Source organism: Setaria viridis, chromosome 9, assembly GCF_005286985.2.
Source record: "Setaria viridis chromosome 9, Setaria_viridis_v4.0, whole genome shotgun sequence".
Taxonomy (NCBI): Eukaryota; Viridiplantae; Streptophyta; class Magnoliopsida; order Poales; family Poaceae; genus Setaria; species Setaria viridis.
This window is the reverse complement of record NC_048271.2, coordinates 45,175,663-45,201,624: the sequence shown is the minus strand read 5'-3', so window position 1 is coordinate 45,201,624 and position 25,962 is coordinate 45,175,663. Positions and strand designations below refer to the sequence as shown.

Here is a 25,962-nt window from a genome sequence, read left to right as displayed (position 1 = left end):
GAGATCTTGAAGCTTCCGATCCGAAAAGGCCAGAGGATCGGGTGATGGATTGGTGATGCTTTCTTTTTTTGGTGCGGCTGGGCCCGAATCAGTTAAACCGAGGTCTATCTGCATGCTGATGCGTTTGCGCTGCCCTTTAATCTTTTTCTTCTGGCTCGAGAAAAGGTTTCGCGTCATATTCAGCAAAGCTTCGCTTCATGGTTAAGGTTCCAGTTCCAAGGCACTCTTTCTGGCTGCTTTACGGTTGTTTGTTTTATCGGCTTTTGATTTAGGCCATATGATTATGGGATACTGCGTTATAATTGGTAGAGAAAAGTTTCACAACTTTCTTTGCTTTTATCTAATCTAATACTACTGCAATTATTGGTTTTTAATATGTATCTATTCACTTTTCACATACTCCACTGTACCATTTAATATGCATAAATTACTAATGATATGCCGTTAGCTGGGGTCTATCGGATTTTTTTTTAAAAAAAAGCTCAACTCGGTTTCTTATTAGAGGAAAAAATAAGACAGATTGCATTACTTGCACGGCAATCACAAGGGTGTACTACTAGGAAAACAGGATCTCTGACTGGCTGACTTTGCTGTACCCTCACGTACTTCTTTTTCCCACAATTTTGAATTCGAAATCACGTCAAGGCTCGCAACCACGCTAGAAATCAATCACAAGCTGCTGTTTAATATTCGATCTACGCACATATTTTAGCAGTAGAGAATCTTGTCAGGGAGCCCGCTCCTAATCCACACAGGATGACAATGCCCCACACACAAATCTTCCGTTTAGCCGCCGGCTCCGGGTCAACGTCCGGACAAGCGGCTCGGGCAGGGAGCAGTTGACATCAAGCCGCCTCCCCGCTCCATTCCCCTCAACGACCGAAAGAAAACTTTTCCCTCCCATAAACTACTACACCCATTTGCGTGCTGTAAACTCCGCGACAGGTCATCCTCTCCCGTCTGCTTCTAGAAACCGGATCGTGCGTGACGATCGTGCTTGCGTGGTCGCGCGCCACTGGACTCGAGCAGCCTGCCCAGTCCCATGCCATGACTCCGACGCAAACGCCTAAAAAACTTGCAAATCCTTGACCCTTCGTGCATGTTTCTGTAGTTTTTCTTTTTTAAAAACAGGGAAGGAATTCGGCCTGATGGGGGGTAACAGACTGACAGTGCGACGAAATGTTTTCAGGCGTTCAGGTGTAACCATCACTTCATCAGAGCGTGGCGCGGCAGCCGGCTGACGACGAGGAGGGGAGTTTTCTTGGCACCGTGACGAAGAAATAAAAGCATTGGATTAGGTGAAGGATTGATGGCAGATGACTGGTGTGGTGTGGCACTAGTCCATTTTTCTAGCCATCGAGGTCGATGCAGTTTTTTTTTTCGAAAATTGGTCGATGCAGTTTTCATCGTGAACTTTGGTATGGCCATGATGAGTGATGGCTGATACGGGGTGCGGGCGGCATCAATTCCTCACAGTGGCAGTACTCGCCAGGCAATGGACGTGCAGTACTGTGCGGAATTGAATCCGCGAAAAAGAGATGCCGAACTGGAGGCGCTGTCCTTGGTGGCGTGAGTTTCAGAGCTTTGGATGGCTGCATGGATGATGACCCTGACCGACCCCCCACCCCACAGAACCACACCGTGGAGGCGTGAATCGACCACGCCATATCGCACAGTGGATTTGATAAAAAGAAATATCACGTGTCAGCAACACGAGTGGCTTTGTGCTTGGATTTGATCTGTCCGTGGATGTGGATGCAACCATGCACGACCCAGTGATTCAGTGGTTGCTTGTATGATCGATGGAGCTTGTAGGAGAGGACAAAGGTGCCATTTCGTTCCTGTTCTCGTCCTTTCCCTCTTTTTCTGCAGCACCTGATTGGGTTGGTTCTGGGCTGCACTTATCTTTTCCAGGAAAAGGGCAGGGAATCAAACTAGTTTATTGTGATAGACTAGGTTCTATGACAACAACAGGTTGGGCATGGAGAAATTTCCATCTTAAAACGAAAATCGCTACGTCGGAGATTTTTTTTGTGTGCTTTTCTGGCGTTAAGTGCGGTTGGGGTTTCCTGGCAAGGAAGCTCGGGGATGTTGACGAGAAGAAAGATCGCTTGTGGAATATGAATGTCTCCCCGCGTTAAGTTGTCCAGAATTGACCGGCAGAAAAATATAGCGAAAAGACAAACCTCATGATGAAGATATGATCAAGGAAGGATCTCTTGGAATCATGCGCGGTGGCTGCTGCGCAACACTAGTTTAAACCAAGTCAAACCAGCTAAACTATACCGGCTGCGTCCTGGACTAACTAACGAACGAACCAAGGCGCGGCGAAAGTTATACGCACACGTGGTATCACGAAGGCAGGCTTGTAACTTGCACGGTTACACTGCAGCAAAGGCCTCGCAACTCGCGAGGATCAAACAAGAACAACTTGACCTTGTAAATTTCTCCTTGTTAATCCAAGGCCGGGGTTGACATGAACGGCACTGGTGCAGCCGGAGACTAATCGGGGTCGGGCGGGTAAACCATGGCAGGCCTGGAGACTACTCGGCGGAACGGAACCCCTCCGTCCTGCACGGCACGCCAAACAGGAGGCAACAGCAACGCCGTACCCAGTTGTCCACAAGTGGCAACACGATGCGACCGGTAAAAGGGGTCTCGTTTGATCCCCAGCACGCCGGGCGCGACCGTCTCGAGGACGAGGAGAACCCGCCGGCCACGCCCGGACCCCTGCACGCGCGGCGGCGCGCGTGCCATTTGGCGCCAGGCGGCCGGGGGACGCAGGCGGGGGCCGGCCGGGGCGTCCGTGGCCGGGGCTCCGGGCGGGTTGGGTTGGTTGGCCTAGCAGACCAGAGGGTAAGAGTCAAGAGGGGTCCTGGTCTCCTGGACACCTGGGCAGCAGGAGGACGGACGGGGAATTTTTGGAAGCCTCGTGTCGTGGGCACCGTCCGGTCTGGCCTGTTCCGGCACCGCAGGCGGGCAGGGGCCCGCGGATCTGGCTTGTGGAGCACGCACGCACGGGAGCATCCCTGCCGTCTGGTTCCCATCCAGCGCCAGCCCGCACAGGTCAAATCCTGGCTGCGCCTCCCCCTAGAAGCCGTCCTGGTGGCCCGCCGCCGCGCCGGGTTTGACTTGTTCGTCATCAGAAACTTCAGAGTTCTTGTTTGAGATTGGAGATCAGTTGGGCGGCGATGGTGGTTGATGGGTTACCGGTATAAGCTGGGGAGACTTTGAGAATGAAGATCGCGGGTAGGAGCAATACGCCGCACGGGCGAACGGCACGCATGTGAAGGCCACACGAACCCCGTGCTGCGTTGGTGCGCCGGGGCCCGCATGTAAGCCGGCAGAAGGTTCGGGAGCCAAAGCCCGCGGGTCGACACGTACCGACACGTCGGTCTCTTTGCGTTTCTAGTCCTTGCACATGTCCATTAAATGATGACTTCTAGACGGTCTGAAACTCTGAATAATGATTTCGTGCTCGGTTCGGCGTCGAGTTTTCTATCGGGATTTAATTGAATTGTTGAAAGGGGTGGGCTGCGAGGCTGCGAGGGCGCGACCCGTCAAAATCCAGCGCACCGTCGCCACTCACCTAAAACGTGCCGAGGCGGCGCTGGAATCGCCGCTATACGTGCGATACATGCGTAGCGGAACCTGTGCATGCCCGCAACGTCTCAGGCTCCAGGTCCAGGCTCGTGAAGTGTTGGGGAGTTTGGGTTGGATACCGAGAGATTTCTGAGTTTCTAATCGCTTTCAGACTCAGCATCGGAGACTGACGGGGTGAGAGCTAAAAAAAGATGGGTAGCCAGTTTGAATGTTCTGTTCTGTCTGCCTCGGATAAGGCAGAGTAACATCTGATTGCTGATTGCGGTGATGCCTGATGGGAAGCCGACGGTTTTGGATGCGCGCGAGATGAACCAACGCTCAACCGTGTACTAGAGGGGGAAAAAAAAAAGGCGTTGAGCCACCGCAGAACCAAATGTGCTGTACCAACCAGTAACCTTTAATAACACTGGTTTTGCGTGTCATCATGCTAAAAAGATGTTCAGCGGAGCACAGTCCTCTGGCCTGAAAAACGTGGTGCCCGGTGGTCCGTACACCGCAGACCAGGTCACCAGGGACACAAGATGCGTATCTGCCGGTGTACTATGCCGGCCGGGCTGCTGGTACGTATGCACCACCAAGGAAACCCTAACGATCTAATCAAAGGGTAATCAGCATAGCAGCCCTGCGGATGCAGGTCGCGTCAGGTTGGCCTTTAGCGAAGTGGAGCAGTTGATGTGGAGCCTGCTTTCGATGATCACAGATGCCGAGAGAAACCTATCAGGCCGGACGGGCCCGAGATTTGGTTACACTATTGAAAAACATGTTCCTCCTATGTTTGTTTCCTGCTTGTCTCGTGCGATCTATCCGACGCCTCGCACCTGCCTGCGTGTAGCTATCAATCCCGTCGCGTCGCGCCGCCCAATTATCATGCAACTATACTAGTCTTTTGTCATCCGCAGCAACAGGAGATTAAACAAAGAGAGAGCGCATTCACCAACGGAACGGCAATGCAATCAGCTCGGAAACACAAGGCAACAAGCAAAGCAAACAAACAATGCACCCAACAGCAAACAAACAGTGCGGCCAACCGCAGCAAGAATTCGCAGATGATGGAGGGGGCAGAAGAACGGGACGTACCTCTGCCTGGTGCCGAAGACGTCGACGATGATGTGGCCAGAGGTGCGCTCCACGAGCGTGAACCCGTACGCCGCGGCCGCGTACACCAGCGCCTGCTCGTCGGGGGACTCGCCCTGGTACTCCAGCAGCCTCTCCCCCGCCGCGGCGTCGTCGGCGATGGGCACGATGGTGTTGCAGGTCGCCAGCGTCAGGAAGAAGTCGCGGGCGCGGTCGGCGGTCGCGCCGGCGCCGTCCCTGAGCAACGCCACCAGCTTCGGGTCCGTCTTGACCGCCGTCTTCGTCCGCAGGATCATGCCGTCCTCGCCTGCATGCACCAGACACGTAAAGTTCGGTTCAGAAACTGGAGGATTATTGCTGTTGATTTTCCATTTTCCTCCTCATGCCAGTCAACAGAGCAAAAGAGAAATGCTCAAGCAGCCTGACGTACTCATTTGGTCTGGTAATTGCCCTGTCGACCGTGTCAGGTTTCTGTTAGCAGAAAAACAACCGAATGATGACGATTCATCGCTATCGAGACATCGGAATCCCTAAAGAATGTTACGCAGGTGTTGGATTAGTTGAGCAGGTCTGGCAATTCTTATCCGACAGGGATGTTAGCTCAGGCCACCAGTTATCCTAGAATAATCGTGTCGATCGAGAGGTTGGACCATCGGAGCCTTGACGTTGCAAGGGACGATCAAGACAGTCAAATGGCATCATCAAAAGCTTCGTCAAGATCTGTTTAAGGAAGAGGCCTTTTCCGTTCTCTCTGCTCTGTGGGACTAAAAGTTTCAGCAATCTCAGTTTCAGATAACACTAGGGTCCTACGTCTCACTGCAGCGTGGCTTTTTTCGGTGGGGTCTTTGAACTAAGGCGAAAAGTATGTTCAGAAGTCTGATATTAACAGTTCCATAGTCAATCGCGATCAACAGTACTGCACTATTATGTCTGTGCCCTATACCACGGATAAAAGACGGCGCGCACAGGAAATGACACTAGCTTCTTTTCAAAAGAAAAAAAAACAGGAGGAGGAGAGAATGACATTACGGTAGTACTAATCAGTTTCTGGGTCAGCGTCGTCAGAACCCTCAAATTCCTGCAGATTTCCAATCTCGTGCGCTCGAAATGGAGCACCCTGAGTTGGTGACAATGTTAGCATCGCAGCAGACAAGTGTCATGTTTGATGTGCTAAAACTGCCCGCCGCCAGTGACCACTCAACCGAATCGAATGGTGAATATTTGTCCAACTGAGCTGGGTGACTGGAACCTGCTTACCGATCACGGAATGCTCGTCGCCGACGATGCCGTCGCCGCCGTCGGTGGCGCTGAAGTCGGCGCTGTGCACGCTGGCGCACCGGAACTCCATCCGGTTCTCGGTGAGCGTGCCGGTCTTGTCGGAGAACACGTACTTGATCTGGCCCAGGTCCTCGTTGATGTTGAGCGCGCGGCACTGGAACTTCGCCTGCCGCTTCTCGTCGAGCATGTGGCGGTCCTGCACCATGAAGAAGGCCTGCCCGACCCTCACGATCTCCATGGAGATGTAGAGCGCGATGGGGATCATCACCTGGAACTGGATCACCGACTTCATGAACGTGAACGCGACCTCCGCGCCCATCCCGTACCAGTTGTACTTGGCGTCCGGGTCGTCCCTGGACGAGAAGTCCCTCTTGCGGAAGAACGGGATCACGGCGAGATCGTCGCTGTGATCGCCGAGCCAGATGCCCGCCAGGAGCGCCACGATGAAGCAGAGGAGGAACAGGACGACGGCGAGCATGATGGTCTCGCGGTTCATGTGCGTCTCGAGGTGGCTGCGCTTGGACGGCGCGCCGGAGCTGTTGAGCATGACCTTGGTGTCCCGGCCGGTGTACACGGCGACGCCGACGGCCCAGGCCGTGTTCTTGAGCTCGCAGCCCCGGAGCACGATGTTGGAGGGGCCGAGTGAGACGGCGCGACGGCCGTCGAGGTCGACCGTGGCGAGGAAGCCGTAGATGTTGCGGTTGGGCCGCTCGCACTTGATGACCCCCGCGAGCGCCTCCGGCGGCGTGGGCATGGTCTCCTGCTTGGCGTACCGTGTCTTGAGGTTGGACTCGCCGTCGAGGTTGATGGTCTGCACGTAGGCCACCCCCGTGGGGTCGCTCGTCGACAGCAGCACCATGTCGCACGGCAGCGTCTCATTGGCCGCCACGCGCAGTACCTCGCCCACCTGAATCTCCTTCCACCGCTTCGGCCGGAACACGCCGCCCACCAGAACCGAGGCCTCCCGGTTGTTCTCGTTCTTGTCGGACCGGTGCCGCCGCCAGTCCTCGTACGCGTCCTTCACCGCCGTCACGCTGAGAACGAACGCCAGCGGCAGGACGGACGCGGCCGGCGTGAGCACGCCGAGCTGCGGCACCATGTTGAGCGCCACCAGGACGAGGAAGTATAGATAGGCCACCCGGTGGAACTGCTCGTAGAGGTTGCGCGGGAGGAAGGTGAGGACGGAGTACTTGGTGGTGTGGATGGAGTTGTCGGGGAGCCCGGCCGGCGGCGCGTTGGTGCGGTCCGCGTCGTTGATGTACACGAACCGGGCGTCCTCGTCGCGGAGGTCGCGCTGCGAGCCGGCGCGCTCGGACGCGGACCGCCGGGTGGACACCCGCCCGAGGCCCGCGGGGGTCCCGGACGCGGACCTGGAACCGGAGCGCTGGAACTGGAAGTTCTCCAACGAGGACGCGTTGGACCCCGACCTGAGGTTGGCCGCGAAGGTGACCGACGGCGAGTCGGCCAAGAGCGAACGCAGCGATCGCGTCCGCCTGACCGAGTTCGCGGGCGAGTGCCTCAATATCGGTGACGGCACCGGGTCCGGCAGCCGGGCGGGCACGTCGTCCATGGCTGCTGCTCCCGCCGCTTCATCTGCCTGTTGCGACGGCGGCAGAGGTGGCAGGGACGGAGTGGACGGCGGCAGCAATGGCCGTTCCGGTCGCATCGCTGGTGTGCTCGTGGTTGGTACTCGCCGCCAGCTGAGCAACCGCGGCGCGCGGATGAGGTTGGAATCAGCGAGGCGCCGAACAAGAAGGGATTATCGCCCGATTCTGTCCGGGCTGAAGTTTACGAGGGAAGCGGCCAAGTTTTTGGAGTGGTCGCTTGGTCGCTTGCAGGGGGCGGGCGGGGTGTTCGAAGGGGAAGAGCTCAAGGCTCAAGCGCGATGACGCTGTGTTGGTTGCGGGAGCGGGAGAGGAGAGCTCAGGGTGCTGCGAAGTGGACGTAGTGTCTTGCGGTTGCAGAGCCGGGAGATGTGTGTCGTGTCTCGTGTGTGCAATACTGGGAGATGTGATGTGGGGACAAAAAAAATAAGTCAGTGGATGGCTGGCGGGCGCGCGAATTGGACCGGAAGGCGTCAGCGTTTGATTTCGCGCCGGCCCTGGCTGCGCGTGGACACGGTTCACGGCATTTGAAACAGTAAACAAGGGGCGTGGACGTGTCCGTCACGGCCTGGTAGAAATTAAAAGAGGAGAGCACTGTTGTGATTAACAAAACAACAATGGTGTGTTGTACAAAACAAGAACAGTGTGAATCTGCCATTCTACTGCATATTGTGCGGCTTATCCCACGCATACCGATCTCGTTTCCCCTTTGGATTGGCGGCAGGAAAAGACATGGTCCTGTGCTGATACTGAAGCTATTCACTGAAAATCTGTGGTAAGAACAAGGTGTTAATAGTTAACTGGCGTATTTACCAACTGGATAGAGTGTACTTCCATGTCCTTGTACACTGTCTAAGTGCCGTCATACAAAACTACCGGAAGAAGACACCATGGAGAATGGACAAAACTACGGTGTAAACAACGTCCATGTCATTTTAGACAAAAGGAGTTCCTTTGTACAATTACTCATCTGTATTTGAATTCATGAATATATTACCATATAGATCAGCGGGTCAAAATTTCTGTTCTAAGGAGACTGCCGATACTGAGAACAACATGAAGTGATTTGCTCTCTCATGTTATCCGCCGCCTCAGCTTTTAGGACAGAGAAGACAGGATATGGTCCTGGTAATTCGGAGTCGAGCCATTTTAGTTAGATGGTCGCATCATCATTTCGATCGGTGCACTTGGTCCACGGGCCATTCCAATGTCAGCCCGGCTTCTAGAGGCTCAGAAAATTGCCCTGATATGGAAGTTTCTGAATCATTGCTTAGGTCAGCAGAAAACGCCGGTGCCGGTACCACGACAACATGTGCAAATTCTCCCCCGGAGAGTCAACCGGCATCAAGGTCAGGCAGGCTAATGATTCAAAGTAATACGGCAGGACTTCATCAGTTCGCCCGGAATTCTCGCTTCTAGAGAACGGGTCATTCTAGACGGGCTACTGGTCTAGGAACATCACCGTTTCCTTCCCATTTTTCTTTCAGGACGAGCGCGGCGTAATTTTTTCTCTCCCTTATTAGTACTGTTTATAGAACTGCCTAGATGTCAGAGCTGCAAAATTATGCAGAAAAGCACGTGCGCTTCTGGATCATCTCAGATTTGGACAACCTAAAACAACCTAGCAATAGGCCAGTAGCAGCAAGCACCTGGCTGCTGGCTCCACTCGTGCCTGCACCTCTCTCATGGCTCAGCCTCAGCTTGCTCGGAGGCCGGAACCCGCCCGCACCGGTGCCTCCTCCAGAGTTGTGGGCTAGCATTGGGCTCTGGGCTGGTTTCTTCACGGGGGTAGATAGGGACAAGCAGGCCGCACCCCCGTGCCGCGTGCATCTTCTTCCTTCTGGCACAAAAATGGGCCGCAAGTCCAATTTGTCTCGTGTATATAAGATCGGACAGGCCGGGCTTCCCATCCTTTCGAGTATCGAGTTTCAATCCACTTATATTTCATTTGCCCCACTTGGGTGCTCAAAAGAATAGTTAAATGCCGTTATGAAATGAAGGTAGCAGTGGCACCAGTGAAAAAGAATTCTCAGAATTTTTTTTATCGAGAATCGCGCATCTTTATATTACGACGTGAAGAGTACGTGCGCATGAAGTCCAGAGGAGCTTTTACAGAGGTGATTACGACCCGCGCAGCAATTACCAGAATAATTACTCGCCTAACAAGCTACCTAAGTGCATTGCTCCTGCCTTGATCCAGGTTGCAACGTCGTCTTTGACTCTTTGAGCTTCTGAAGCAAATGGTCCACCCGCAGGCAATCACTCTGTAATATTCTTACGTTCCGCTCTTTCCAAATTTTCCACGTAACCATCGCAAATAGGGTGTCAAATCCCTTTTTCAATTCCCGGACCATTGGTGCCTCAAATGTGCCCACCACTCTTGGAGGATTATGTTGCCTGCCGGGGTAGCCGTTACAAGAACTTCCCGACTACCTCTTGGGAATGTTACTATTTGCCGATGGTTTGATAGTCACCGACGGTGCAATATAACATCGTTGGCTTTTCAACAGAATGGCCAACAGTTACCCTGATGACCGGTGCCTACGTTTGAATGCCAGCCACAGAAAGATCTTTATCTTCAGCGGATCCCAAGTTTTCCAAATGAGTTCGTGACCAAGTAGCGGTATGGAACCCTGGTGCAACATCGTGAAGCTGATTTGGCAGTGTAATCACCGCTAGCAGTCCACCGCCAAACGACTTCAGAAAAAGTTAGTTATGTGCTCGATGGTGCATCTTTTTTTTTCTTCCTACGATAAAAGTTGGGTGATAATTTGATGTTGTTTGTTTCAGAATTATTGGTTTTTCTTCATGAATTATTGAATATATTTTTTTCTTCCTTCATTTTTTTATCTTTGTTGGGTTTTTTTGAACGAACCGCACAAGACAGTGCGAGTTTCTATTGATATAGAAGAAAAATATAAGACTGCGGCCCTGGGAAGCTATAGGCAGGAAAATGAAAAGGAAAAGAATGAAACAACCTATACTTGCCTGATTGAATTGGGACATCAACGCGTGTAACTCACAACTCAATCGTTAAACCTGACCGGTTGGATTGGGACCTCAACGTGTCCACACAACTCCACTCGACAACGGCAGACATACCGAAAGCCTTATCGTAGTGCCTACCAAAAAACCCACTCTCCTATAGTCGTCGAGACCTCCCTGCGTGATCTCGCGTTGACGGACCAAGTTTGTTTCTTTTATAACGTTGGTTTTTGTTTAATGTAGGTCCCACAGGCTTAAAAGATTGATTAGCACGTCATTCTTATCTCAAAGGTCAAAGCCCAAGCATTCAAGAACCAATCACGTGAGATTAAGAACCAATCAGTTCCTCATGTTTTCTTTTATAATGTTGGTTTTTTACGGTGCCGCACGCTTCCTCGTCGGGCTCCTGCACTGCACACCCATTGTCTCCCGTTGCTTCCTCACCGGCCTCTTGCGCTGCATCCCCACCGCTGCTAACCTGCTCTCCCGCTGCTGTGTTGTCAATTGTTTGCCGCGCGATTCCCTGTCACTGGATAGATTCGCGTCACTGGATAGATTCGCGATCATCTGCTGCATCCGACCTTTGCCGCCTAGCAGGAGTTGTGTGGTGGTGTTGTAGCTGTGAACGATTGACATCTAGATGCTGATGTCAAATTTCGTTGTTGCTGGTTAATGGTATTTTTTTATCCTCTATTTTGTTCTTGGGTGTATTGCTTGGTCGGCGGCCGGCACCGCGCGTGGATGCCATGGCGGGCGGTGGCGTGAGCGACCAGTGGATGGCGAGGGGGTCGACGGCAGCGAACGCCGAGGCTAGTGGGGCACGGGCGGATGGCGGACGGCACGTGACGGCATATTGATTCGTGGGAATTAAGGCGGCGGCGGATGCATCGCGGGCCACAGAAACGCGTGCAGGCAAGGAAAAAAGGAATTTTTATTTTGCCAATCGTGTAGAACTACGTCCGTGTAACTCCAAAGACTGAGGGAATAAGTCGAGGAACCTTTTTGAAAAATTACCCGACGGTTGGAAGAAGCAACCACACTTTAATATTAGGTAGAGATTAGTGGATCATTTGAATGGCAACATTTTACTTACCACATAAACTACCATTATGAATTTATATAAGTTACCTTAAGTTAGCAAAGATGCGGCCGATCTGGATTTTGGACTCTGGAGAATCGATGAACAACCAACCACAAAACTCCTTCCGTCCTCTTTAGCCCTCGTCCTCACCTTATTACCAGATGGATATAAAGCAAAAAAATCTGAGAGTGATGTGCCCTGTGTGTCCCCGCACCGGAGAGCCGCAGAGCGCACTGCGTAGAGACTCATCAGCATTCAGCAGTACTAGCCCGCACACGCAGCGAGGTGTGTGAGGCGCGCAGGGCCGCAGCTGTACCACCCTCATCCACGACCACAAACCCGCTCGCGCGCCTCTCGAACGTTCAGGAGGGTTGGTGGAGAAACAGGCCAAAACCGCTCGTCCCGCCAGCCCGTGCCAAGTGTGTGAGCAGCTCCGCCGCCGTACGCGCGCGAGCTCGGTCCCCTGCCCTGCCTGCCCCTGGAAGCCCTGCGTGCCCATCTGCGGTGCGGTGCCGCCGTGCCCATGGCCCCGGGGAGCGGCGGGACCGATTGACTGACCGCAACGCAACCGTTGCGAGGCGACGAGGGCCGGGGTGTACCTGTACGTGGCGGCTGGCGGCGGTGGTTCGGCGGCGCCACTGTCCACAGTTTTCGTCGCTCCTCGGACGTGGGGGCCATGCGCGCGCGTTGCGTTGTCGATTTTGGTTTGGGTTTTGACGTGGGGGCCATGCGCGCGCCCCTCGGATACGCGCGTACTGGTGGGGCTTCGCAGGTCCACGAGAAGGCGCGTGGCACTTGGGCTGTAGTTTTGCACGGGCGCCGGTGCTTACTGGGAGTTTGGGAATCTCCGTCCCGTGCAGTCGCTCTCGCTCCTCCATCCCGATCGCGGTTGTACAACCAACCACGACTATAAGCCGCGCGTCAAAAACTTTGCTAACGATTGCAGTTAGCTTATGGCATGATGATTAGTAATTCTTTTTATGTTTCGCTAATATCATTCTACTGACGCATTCATACGATATTCGCTCATTTAACTGATAATATTTTACTACTGTTCATGATTCACCGCCACTCATGCCTTATCTCACACCAATTCAATAGCTAGAAAAGTGAGTACCCGACAACGACATTAACTATCACTGCCTGTTGGTGCCATTAAGTTAGTATACCTCACTGAAAAACCAAACTTCCCCAACCAGTGGAGAGCGTCTGAAGTCTGAACAAGAACTATCACCGAGGTGTATAATCTAAAAATACACTATCCTATGAGCACAATATTACGTTTCCTAATAACTTATGCCCATGCAAGAAAAGGAGTTGTGTATAAAAATTAAGAACATCACACTAGAAGTCTCCGATGAATCTATTGCCTAGTTTTTTACTACCTTTTAGCTATATTACTTCCAAATGTTACTATTTTTTTTGGTCACGGGGGAGAGAATCCCCACCTGAATTTCATTAAAGGGTCTTGGGTAGACTAAAATCAGTACAAGATTTTCAGCAATATAAAATACGGATTACAACCGGAGTACAACACGAGGGGAAACAAAACACACATTCACACAGACACTTCAAATTGACAAGCCATCATTTAGGCCGAAAGAACAACCACCGTTCGCCAATTAGAGTCACCACTGAACAACATACTCGCCAAGTGCGTCGTGGTCATTGCACATCCAATCCAGGCCAATGGAATGGGGACTAAAGGTGGCAAGAGGTGCGCAAACCAAAACTCATCAGACACGACGATCTCCATTAAAGCTGATGGTGACACTATTCACCACACATCCAGGCTCCACGTACCGCCATCTAACGCCGTACACGAGGAGGAAGCCTTGGGGGGAATGGCAATAGAGTTGGAAACACCACCCGTCATAAGATTTGATGGCACCATCAACAAGAAGACAACCGACGGAGTAGAGGCGCCAGATGGGGAACACTTACGGAACCACGACGAAGGTCAACAATCATTAGCCGCTAGATCAAAGAAGTGTATGGGTGATGTAGAACGAGAAGCACCAAAACCATTAGCGGTTGTGAGTGGCGGCACGAGGGGATCTCCAAAATGATGCCTTCACCAAAGTGGTGCACATGGCCCCAATGGGGAGTGGTCTCTCGTCATCGCCTTCGAGAAGGACAATGGTGCCCGAGGGCATCATCGATGACGGCACTGGTGCAAAACCAGGCTAGGATTTCTCCTGACCGAAACCTCCCAGACCAGCGCAAATGCATCCAAAACATGTGGACAGGGACGCCTTGAAACAACGCCTCCAAGGAGGAAGAATGGCACCTGAGGGTGTCGCCGTTGTCGGCACTGGCACAAAGCCAAACTTGGATTTCTCCTCGCAATTCCTGGACCACCGGCTGCAATGCACGCGGTGTGGAATACGGCCAACCACATGCTGAGAGCACCGAGTGGAGTCCCTAACTAGCCGCGGCGGCGGCGGCGGAGGGGATGCGATGACCAAGGATAGGTCGCCCTCAGTCGTCGTCATCATGGGACACTGAAGCCTAGAGACACAGGGGCCTCGACTCTGCAGCAGCCCCGGCCACCGCCACATCGGGGGAATCGGAGCTGGACATGAGGTCCACGAGCTCTGTGCCTCGAGCTCCCCCGCAGGATTCCGACCGCAAGTCGGCAAGGCCCTCGAGAACCCCCTACAAGAGGAACCAAATTAGGATCGGAGGAAGCTGCATCTGGCGAAGGGTAGTCGAGTTGGCCACCGTCGTCGCCGAGCAACGAAGCTCGAAGGCACCAGAGCCCCACCTCAGCAGCAGCCCCACCCCGCTCGCCGACACTCCAGGGGAGCAGGAGCTGGACGTGAGGTCCAGGAGCTCCGTGCCCCGAGCTCCCCCATCGGAGGGATCAGATCAGGGTCGTAGGAGACCGGATCCGACGAGGGGAAGTCGAGCTCTAGCCTCTAGAGCTCACAAATTGATCAAATCTTGCTAGGTTTTGTGGCTGCTCACATTTGAAATTGGAGAGGAATAGGTAAAGAGGAGGTGGACAAAGAGGGAGGCGAATGGTCGCCGGCTTCGGCACCACAGCGGCCGTCGCCTCCACGCGCTGTCCCACGACGGTGGCCGGCGAGGCCCGCGGGTTTTGTTTCTGGGCGAGCGGCCAAGTCGCCCCTCCCGTAGCTTGAGACCGACGCGGAGGGGTGCGGTTGTGTCTCCCTGCTCAGGAATTTGAATTCCAAATTTTACTATTTTGTTTCTTCTTCAGAGTACTCATAAATAACATTTGTCCTCTTTGAACATCTTTGGAATCATTTTTTTTGCCTGCTTAGAATATCTTTTTATATTTTGAGTACATTGCCGTTAATATCTCTATGTGGGCTGGGGGGGGGGTTGGTTTGGCAGAGACTCTCATTAATCATAATATTTTTTAGCAATATCAAACCTCGTATTTAGTGAAATAAACTAAGCAATCAAGCCTCACTTGGTTGTTTGTACCCAAGTGCAGGAAATATAATAGAGTTTAGGGTAACGAAGCCCACCTTAAAAGAGAATTTAACCTTATTTAATATTGATTATTTTATATGACCTTAGTTTTGTTGCGTTATGAGTGTATGTATGATTGGAAAATATAATTTCATACTATATGTTGCTACTTTTGTCCTTCAAGATTTATTCCATCATACTCGCTTTCTGTACATCAATACTAGCTTGAAAGAAGCCTTAGAGCAAGTCATGAAGCCATTGGAGTGCACATTCACAAAGTCCCATCCGAGAATGGTTGCAAAAGAATTGTATTAAGCTCATATCTATTGAACCCACCTCTAAATAGTTTCACTATCTATGGAGTGACATTGAAGCTAATAATCCATGAGGCTCATGATAGTACATTCATGCATGCAATATATTATGCGAATATGATCCTTGGAGTAAATATTGTAGATTTGAACCATGGATACTACTAGTATGTGTACGGATAATTAAATTGGTTTTATGTAGTGTTCTACAACATGTTCTAAACTTATATTCCAATGGTGCATGTGAAAATCAATGTATTTATATGAATAAGCTATGTTCAAAAAATTATACTAGTTTTCAGAATTCGTACAATTTGTTGAACTAAAGAGGTACCGTGGAGACTAGTAGGGTCAGTCAAAAGGACTAATCCTGGTAGCTCCAACCATTAGGGATGCACCAGCAGGTTTTACTACATGTTTTTTAGAAACCTTGGAATGAAGATGACTTTCACACTCCCTCGTGCCTAGTCCCGTTTCAACTTCAAGTTTTGAGCATAGGGGCCTCAACTTTGCACATTGACCTCTGAGTTTTTCTTTACTTGCACCAATGGCTAAAAACATGTTGGTTCTATGGAATTGTGTACTGTCAGCATAGGCAAGTGATATTGGTCTTGTTCATTCTATATATTCTTCCAAAATTATTTTGAATTATGGATTTTTTTTAGTTTCATCACTACGTTAAAAAGATCATCAAGGAGATCACATAAAATTGTGATAATAATACAACACTCCTAAACACGTCAAAGTGGCACTACTGGGGAAAGCCCCTTTAGTACCAGTTCCAAATAACCGGTACTAAAAGGCTATTAAAAAAATAAAAAAGATCCCACCGCCAGGCCCCCGCCCTCGCCCCATCGCCCCCTGTTGTCTTAGCTGACCCTTCTCCGCCGTCCTCCCGCCGGCCCCTACCCTCCCGTCGCTCCCGCCCTCCACCCGGCGCCGCTCCCGCCGCCCGCAGATCCGCGCCACCGTCTCACCTCACCCCGCCGTTGCTCCTCACTACTAGTGAGGGGCAAGCGGGGGGGGGAGGCAGAGGGGGCGAACGGAGGAGAGGGGAGGGGAGCGGAGTGGGCGGTGCGCAGGCGGAGGGGCTAGAGAGAGAAGGGGAAGGGGAGATGAGGAGAGGCCAGAGAGAGAGGAAGGGGGAGGGGAGAGAAGGAGAGGCCAAGGACCATGCGCAGGTGGAGGGGAAGAGATAAGGCAGACAGATAAGGCGGACGGGGTCAGGATGGGCCGGTCAGGCCACCAGGCGGAGGAGATAGGGCCCTTTAATACCAGTTGGGGGCTTCAACCGGTACTAAAGGGTGACCCTCACCCTTTAGTACCAGGTGGAGCCTCCACCTAGTACTAAAGACCCTCAGGCACATTAGTACCGGGTGGAGTCTCCACCCGATACTAATGGGTGACCTTTAGTACCGATTGGAGCCCCCAACCAGTACTAAAGGGGGGAGCTATCAGTTAGACCCAGTACTAATGCTCACATTAGTACCGGGTCATAAATGAACCGGTACTGAGGGCTAGGACCAATGCTCAGGTTTCCAGTAGTGTGGAAACATTGTATTAGTGAGAGCCTGGAAAATATGTCAAAATAGAAAAAATATCACTCTTACTTCATTCGGGATTCAAGTGCAATAAAACAAAAGTTTTTCAAAGTTTATTTAAAGGACGAAAATGACGACTAGAGAGGGGTGAGTAAGACCTACAAAATTTTCTTCAAAAGAAACTTGACCTATATCACGAATACAACCCAAAGCAGCAATTACAACGACCAAAGGCCTTATCATGAGTTAGAAACACAAACATAGATGAAACTAGATAAATATACGCGATATATGCTTCATTAGATCATTCCATGAGTAAATAGAGTAAGGAATTTACTCCTCGTCAATCGCTTATCCATCAATCACCAAAATCTCTACTAGAAAAATGAATGGGATTTGGTATTTTGAGTTAGGATTTAGGGGATTTGGGGTTGGAGGTTACCTGTGGCTTGCAGACCTAGAGGGAGCACCAGGAGGCTCGCCGGCCGGTGGGGGAGTGGAGGCGGCGAGGGCACCGCCAGAGTTGGGCGGTGGAGGAACCCCGGAGAGCAGCTGAGGCGGTGGGGGCGCCTGGCCCGACGGGTTAGCATCAGGAAGGGGAGGACGGTGGCGGCGGAGGTAGAGGAGGCCGCCGGAGCCGGGGAGAAGGTGGCGGTGGGGGGTGGCGTGCCTGACGTCGGGCATCGGGAGGTATCGCGCGTGAAAAATGAAAGGAGGAGGAAGAAAGAGAAAGTAGAAAGCTAGGACCAAATGGACTATTGGATCAAGATCCAACAGTTATAAACATTGATTGATAGAAAAACTAAATTTCAATCGGTTGATGCTGAGACTCTTCCATAGAGTAAATATATTATACCAATGACCCATGTGCACTTATAAGACAAGCAAAGAAATAATCGTATGAACCTACGAACTATTTTTTCAATTACTCATTTTAATCAATATCACTTAAAACCCGTGTCTTCCCATTGATTTGTAATAACAATTTTCTTTGTTTACAACACTTTATGCATATATTAAAGTCCACATTTTTCTTGTCATATCGGCGATGAGCGGCGAAGCAAGATTGGAGTACCATACGAAGACTACAACGAGCTAGGTTGGCAGACCGAATAACCAGTTGAGTGTTGTTTTTATTTTGTGCTGAGGGTCATGTCAGTGTTTTATACCTGGCAACCTACCGAGGGGTATCCTGAGGTAGTAGATTTGTTTATGGGGTATCGTCGGACCTGGAACTGGGAGGTAAAAGTGAGGACACAAGACACAGATTTATACAGGTTCGGGCCACTAGAGTAGTGTAATATCCTACGTCCTGTTTGGAGTGTCGGATATTGCGCCCTGCGCTTGGGTGTTGTTTGGTGTTTAGGATTTGGTCCTCTATTATGGTTCTATGAGGTCTTCACCTACCGATCTAGGGACCCCTGCCCTCCTTTATATACTCCAGGGGGTGGGACTACTAGTTGGTTCTAAGGAGGAATCCTAGTAGGATTACATGGTATGAATCCTTGTAGGATTACAGAGAAATCCTAGTAGGAGTCCGTCTTCTTCCTTATTTGCAGGTATTGGAGATCTATCCCCGACAAGGTATTGCGCGTGGAAAATGAAAGTAGGAGGAAGAAAGAGAAAGTAGAGAGCTAGGATCAAATGGACTGTTGGATCAAGATCCAACGGTTATAAACATTGATTGATAGAAAAACTAAATTTCAATCGCTTAATGCTGAGACTTCCATAGAGTAAATATATTATACCAATGACCCATGTGCACTTATAAGACAAGCAATGAAATAATCGTATGAACCTACGGACTATTTTTTCAATTACTCATTTTAATCAATATCACTTAAAACCCGTGTCTTCCCGTTGATCTGTAATAACAATTTTCTTTGTTTACAACACTTTATGTATATATTAAAATTCAGATTTTTCTTGTCATATCGGCGATGAGCGGTGAAGTGAGATTGGAGTACCATACGAAGACTACAACGAGCTAGGTTGGCAGACCGAATAACCAGTTGAGTGTTGTTTTCATTTTGTGCTGAGGGCTATAGCACATTGCCGCAAGAGTCTCAATAACTTTATGGTTAAGATCTTCTTTGAGTTCTTCCTAAAGATCATAACCATGTGTCACTAACTGAGTGAATTATTTCTTCTATTTTAAAAATAATAGATGATATTTTTAATAATAAATTATATATTTTTTGTTACTTTGGTTGATTTTGTTGGAGTTGATCTCGGATGACAAATTTGATGGTTTTTAGTCTTAATTCTAATGTATTTTTATCAAGTCCTCCTTGCTTTGATAACAAATTCATTGTGTTCTAAACCGCAGAAGAGGAGTAGAATTCGGGTAATAATTGTTTTTGAATGATGTTGTCACATTCTTTTTTAAACACTTAGTATAAGCGTCGCACACAAACTTATTCTTTGTTAGCCTTGGCATTCATTGAACCGCTCATTTACCCAATTCTTTTAATAACTATAAAACTATATGATTATTCTTACATTATCTAGTTATATAACTATATAAGATACATGGTCTTATATTTAAGTAGAAGGCTTGCAGGAAGCAGCTCTAGTTTCCAACGAAAAGAATAACTACAAGCAATGCAAAAGTGAAATGTGAACCGATGCTTTTTTTTGCTAGAAGCTCGACACTAAAAGGTACAGTACCGTACTAGAAACTCTGGATATGTCTTTGTCAATTCATTCCTGTTTTTAATAAATTCATTGATGTTTCTGATTCCTCGGAAGGGGTAAATACGGATAAAATCAATTCGAGTGGATTCAGATTAAAGCGGCGTCGAAAGTAGCATTCCGCAGCGCGCCACGTAGTGGCCTCGCCGTGGAGATATTTCCGATGAGACAAAGCCGAAGCCTCCAGAAGTCCACCTGTTGTAACTGACAAGAGCGTAGGGGAGGGGGAAAGCGAAGTCCTAGCTCCAACTCTTCCAAGCCTCCAACCATACGCTGATGTTTTGATGCAAGATCTCTCTTTTCAGCTCTCAGATGATTGATCAGAGGCCCGGACAAGAGCTCTCTTGAGTGATTTTACGCTGCATGATTGGAGCTGCAACATGCCTTGTTTTTTTTTAAAAAAAAAGAAAAGAACATGCCATGTTCCTCTCAGTTTCCTGCACCACTCTGAAGAAGCGGATTGTGGTGGTTGATGCATTAAAACCCTATCTAGTTCAACAGGAGACTGGTGACTGGACCACCTTTATCCAGCTTGAAGCAAGAGAAACCACAAAAGTCCAGACCATACCTTGTTCACAAAGTTTTTGTCAAATTGCAAAGGATTAGCTTCGAATTACAGAAGCCATTAGCCCAAGATAACGGCTAATGCCATCACCACCAGTTTGTTCCTCAGCTGTTACCTGACCCCAAGGTCAAGGCAGAAAAGCCACAAACTACTATACACTTCCCTGAAGAAATAATATCAGAGCAATAATCTTCAAGCACCATCTCAGGGCTGCCACAACATACATGGTTGATTATGGAGCTTCGCAAAATACACCCATACAACATCCTGAGGTTGAGGGAGAAATGAAAAGAGAAGGAACTCACCCACATGATTTATAATATGGAGCCAAATAGCATGCAGACGAATTCATTCATACAACTACCATACAATTCCCCGAAGGCATAGCTCCACAGCAACACCCTGCTATTGCTAACACAACCGAGCTCAGGCGGGCAGGCTTCACAAGTAAAAATCTTAGCCTGCGCTCTACTACCATGAGAAGCTACAACCTGTACACATCACAAACCACCACCACACTAGAGGTCATTCATCTCATCTTCCTGATGAGACCAAGGACCTCTCCTCGGACCCTATCTTGACCGACGGCTTTGTTGCCGCAGGAAGCTTTGTAGGCTCGGGAGCAATGACCTCAGCAGCAGCATCTCCGCTGGGGATCAGTTCTGGCTTCTTGGTGTAGGTGAACTGCAAGTCCTTGTTTGCAGCCAATGCTAATAACTCTGATTCCTCCAGCCCTCTAGTTGGGCCAATGCTACATCTATCCGGTTTGTGCTTTGCAAGTGCATCCTTGAACTTCTTGATCTGCATGATAAGGTGATCACTCCCATCAGTATTGGTCAAATGGTAACAACCACTGCCGAACAGGAAGCTAAATATAGCTAAAATTTCATAACAGCCAGGAAATTGATCACATGATTATCATCATTTCAGTTGGGGTTCAGGGGGGAGAACCAATATCAGAAATCTTTAAGGCCATTCTGTGCTTGTTAAATTTTGGAACACCATAACAAATGGAACATAGTCCAAAATTGTAGCCGGTTGTAATTTGTAAACAAGTTGCTCGCCATTACTCATATTAAATAAACATGAACTACTGTTCGGATCAGGATCTTACAGTTGCGTTGGTACAACTGAAGCTGCAGAGCCGTCCCTGAGCTCCCCTGTAGAACCTGAAGAATGGGAGGACGTGGACATGGAGGCTGTAGCACATAGACTTGTGCTCCTCATGGTTCACTTGCAAGAACAGCACATCCGGGTTCTGCTCCGCAAACTGGCAAATCTGCGCAAGGAGATAGATTTCTCAGAAGTCAGAACAGCACAATCTTATCATAAGTTCCCGGATCAGATGAAGAGTACGCTCAACCAGGAATTCGATATCCTGTTTGTTCACACCTTGGGGTGAAGAGCACGGCAACCGCCGCAGCCGGGGGAGAAGAAGTCCACGATGACGAGTCTGTCGCCGGCGTTGGTCAAGGAATCGACGAGATCCTGGGCGGACTCGATCTCCCGCATGTTGGGCTGCAGCCCCTTCTCCCACCACCTCATGGATTTCCCAATCGCAAGGTTCATGTTCATCTGTGTGGAAGAAAAAAAAAGCAGATCATAAAAGTGTTCAAGTCCTTATCGTTCCAGTTTATTTTTCTTTCTAAATCAAATATCAGAAAATCGGAGGGAAATGGTCAAACGGACTAGAAGATAGTATGACCTCGAAACTTCTAAAAGTAAACCTAAGAAACAATTCAAAAACTAAAAACAATTTAAGGAGGGAGCGAAAACTAAATTAACAGCAAAAAATAGAAGAAAAAACTACGGAAAAACAGAGAAAAAAGAGATTAAAAGGGAACGCATATATAATAACTACGTCTAAATCTATATTCACCTGCACCGGCGACGCGACGAGGGTCCGGGACGCGGACCTGGATCTCCTCGGCCCGACCGCCAGCCTACCGCCGAGGAACGCGGTCTTCCTCCAGGAGCCCCCGATCCGCACCGCCGACGGCGCCATCCGCGTCGCCACGGCGCCCCTCCGCCGACTCAGGAGCCCCGGCGCGGCCCTGCTGCCGCACGGCGACACCACGCTGCCCTTCGCGACCGCCTGCGCCGCCGCCATGTCCAAACCGCGCTCGAGGAAGGGAGGGAGGAAGAGCGAGACCACAGCGCGAGACGAAGAGAGAGGGCAACACGAGAGAAGAGAATCAAAGATTGGGGAAGCGGCGAAGAAAAGTAGCGCCTTTTAAAAAGGAGGCCCACGGATATAAGCAAGCCGAAGCGAAAAACGCCGCGTCTCCTTTTTCTTTCTTTCGATAATTCTTCCAGGTAATAAAAAGTATCTCGCCACCCCTCACAAGAATTACTCGCAACCGTCAGATGGACCTGCCAGTCTCCCAGCGGTCGCCACGTCGGGGCAGTAAGCTCTGGAATTTTCTCCCCGCTGGTCGTTATGAATTTAGGAATGGATATATATTCTGGATAAGAAAAAGAAACGGTTTTGGGGCCCACATGTCACGAGGACCGCGGGGATCGGAAGGCGTGGGTGAGCCGAGAGCAAGCGTGGTGTGCAGATCCGGGGACTCGTGGCAGATGTATTCTGGTCAAGGATAAGAGGTGGGACCCACGATGCAGCGAGGTGGAGGTGGGTGGCCCACGACCGCCATTGTTCGCAGGTACGCACATTTTTCTTTTCCCATTTTTTTTTCGTTTTCGAGGGCGTGGCACCATATTTCCACGTCAAAAAAAGAATTTGAAGACCTCTTTTAGATTTAGACTAGAGAGATCGCAAGATAGGTCATCCCACCTGTTGAACGTTAAAACTGCTGTTTGCTTAATTTATCTTTCTGATGATAAGTTTTGCGTTTAACAGAAGGGAAGGGTACCCTTTTTAGATGGAAAAGATAGCACTAGGTGGTTTATATTCGAAATTCTGAGTGAACAGAAGGAACGAACCATTTCGTTTTGGGATAACCGGAGGATTTTATCGCGCTGTCTTCCATGTTTAGTGTTTGTGGGCACAGATAATCTAGTTGCTATCTTTAGCAAATCAACTGGATATGGATGATGATACCCTGTGGTTTTGAGTCCCATGCTTCCGAGTATCTCCTATTCATAGCAACCAGTTTCGGATAAACGGATGATGTGTGCGCTGAGCGATGGCTTCTGTTGGACTAACACTATTGATAGCAAAGGAGTTAGTTAGGAGCAACGATGATGCGAGTCGGCTATATTAAGACCTTTGACTAGCACCAAGTTCGCCGTTTTTCCTTTTACAGAAAGGGATTAAGGTTGCCAGCTTAATTACCACACGATACCATACTTCAACGGCCGTAAAAAGGATTTTGCAACACACCGAGTAATCCGGCCCAATAGGTGTTGCATCGCAATGCACGAAACAGTAGTCCGGTCCACGCACCACTGACCGAGCTTCCTGGATTTTTTTTTTCCTTTTGAACGACCTCGCTTATTGAGACAGAGGATTAGGTCCTACCAACTAGCCTCAATATGCGGTTTTATGGATTAGTGTCTTATATATATATGATGTCGCTCACAATACATATTGAGGTTAAAGGGTAGGATCTATTTATAGACTCCACTTCCGGATGTTACAAATATTCCACTCGTGTCCCAGAAAATCCATGTGACTCCTAAACCATGTCACCAACCACGATCAGACATGTCAGTTTGGTGAGTCTAAAATATATACCAGTCCCTAACACACATGTGTAAGTTATGTGTCATGATCAATTGTGTATATTAGATCAATTCCAATAGAATCATGTGGGTTAACAGCCTGCAGAGCCGATCCTGCAAAACAAACCAGCTCTTTCATCGTGTTGTACCCAGGTCAAACATGTACGTACATAAGGAATATTCCACTAGCATTGATCTCAATTAATTCCTCTACTGTATTCGAGCACAAACGTCCTCGGCACCTTGAGTATCACTTCCTCGAGTTAAATTCCGTATCAATTATTCCTTATCACATGTATCCGGATAATTCCACATTGAATTGAACAATAACCATATTATATGAACAATGTTGAAAGTCATATAAAAACCCAACACTAGTTGCCAAGAACATGGCTTAGAGCAACTCCATTAGAGTTGCCATTCAACTCCCCAAGCCAAATTTTAGCAACTCAACCTCAAAATCGTGCTCCAAGAGACTTGCTATCCCAATTGTTATCCTATCCGGCTGGCCAAATTGGCCCTCCCGCTGGCCAAACTCGGCAAGCCTTCCTCCTCTCCATCCGCCTCTCCATCCGTTGCCCGCTCCAGTCGTGCCCCGCCGACCGCCGCGCCCGCCCTACCCTTCACCCTCTCTAGCCTCGAGCCGTCCTCACCCCTCGGCCCCGGCCCGTCGTTGTCCATCAGCACCGCGCCCGTGCCAGGCCGTCGCCGTCATCCTCCGTCGGAGCTGCGCCCGCGCCACCCGTCGTCGTCCATCCATGAGCCGCCGTCGTCCTTCGTCGGAGAGGGGGATGGGGATAGGGTGGGCGGCAGAGGCAGAGGTGGCCGCCATTGGGATGAGCTCGAGCTCCAACGCGGGGTGAGCGCGAGCTCCGGCGCCAACAGCTCCAGGAGGGGGATGGGGAGGGGCGCCAGCAGCAGCAGAGGAGTTCAGCGGTGGGAAGAAGGGGAAAGGAAGGAGGGAAGAAGGGGATGACGCGTGGGACCCACACGTCAGTGTGTGTGTGCTGTAGGTATTTGTGTGTGCTGTAGGTATTTGGGGAGTGGGAAATGGACAGTCTGTTGGAATGAGTAACTCAATAGGGAGAGGAATTTTTTTGCCAACTCAAATAGAGAGTCAAATAGAGAGCCAAAACTAGAGAGTCTATTGGAGATGCTCTTAGTTAGCCAGGAGCATCTGAATGCTTTGGCATTTCGAAAAAGAAAAGAAAAGAAATGCATCATTTCTCGTCAGTTGTATCTTTATCAGTATTCTTGAACAGAAGGTAATCGTCCACATCAGCAGTCAGCAGCACCAAATTCTGAGGACAATTGCTTTGTGCCCTTCACCATTTCTTGGAGCAGAGAAGTTACAAACCCACCAAATCAGCAGTCAATGTCCAGTCGTTCTTTCGCAATCCATCTGCCCCGGCAACCGGCATTGCGCAGCCCGAGGAAACTTCCTAACGGGCACAAAAAAAAAGACAGCAACGCTGCAGAAAGAACAGTCTCGTGAAGATCTCGCTAAAATAACTGGGATTAAAAGTCGCTTCGCCAAAAAAAATGCAAATAAAAGTCAACTCCAGTGCCGAAGAACAGCAGAGCAAGGGGCGCCAAGGCGCCACTCTTTTGTAATCATCCCGTCCGTGCGACCGTGCCGCCGCCGGTCAAAACTGTCTTTTTTTTTTTAGGGGGTCAAAACTGTCGTGCGGATGGTTTGAGTACGGGGCCGGGACCGGGAAACGGGGGCTTCTTGCGGGCTTGCGGCGGACGCTTGGTTGGTTGGGCCGAACGTGCGCGGCTCTGTCAGCTAATCATGCACCAGCTTTTAAATTTCGTAGCCAATCTTTGGCCTTCAATCACAGATACTCTTGAACAGTGCCACCAATGTACTCCCTCAGTTCGTTTTTAATAGACATATTTTCAAATCTGAGAAAAAAAATTAATAGTATTTTTTCAGTCTAACTAAGAAAATCTTATTTCAGTTCACCTATCCATCTATTTAATAGTTATCTTGGGTCTGATGCGTAACTCTTCTTTCTTCCAACCGTCCAACCGAGATTGGTTTCATGGGTATCAAGGAGATTGGCTTCACGGGTACCAAGGAGTTTATACCTTG

General features: G+C 49.8%; 1 protein-coding gene and 1 pseudogene across 1 annotated transcript; both read right to left on the bottom strand.

Moving 5' to 3' along the window:
• Positions 1-5,540: 5,540 nt before the first annotated feature.
• Positions 5,541-8,099, bottom strand: LOC117838598 (phospholipid-transporting ATPase 1-like). The gene has a single exon (XM_072290603.1). The coding sequence runs from the start codon at positions 7,619-7,621 to the stop codon at positions 5,834-5,836; it is 1,788 nt and encodes a 595-aa protein (XP_072146704.1). The 5' UTR covers positions 7,622-8,099; the 3' UTR covers positions 5,541-5,833.
• Positions 8,100-20,465: 12,366 nt separating this feature from the next.
• Positions 20,466-22,390, bottom strand: LOC117835044 (thioredoxin-like 1-2, chloroplastic; annotated as a pseudogene).
• Between the last annotated feature and the right edge of the window lie 3,572 nt (positions 22,391-25,962).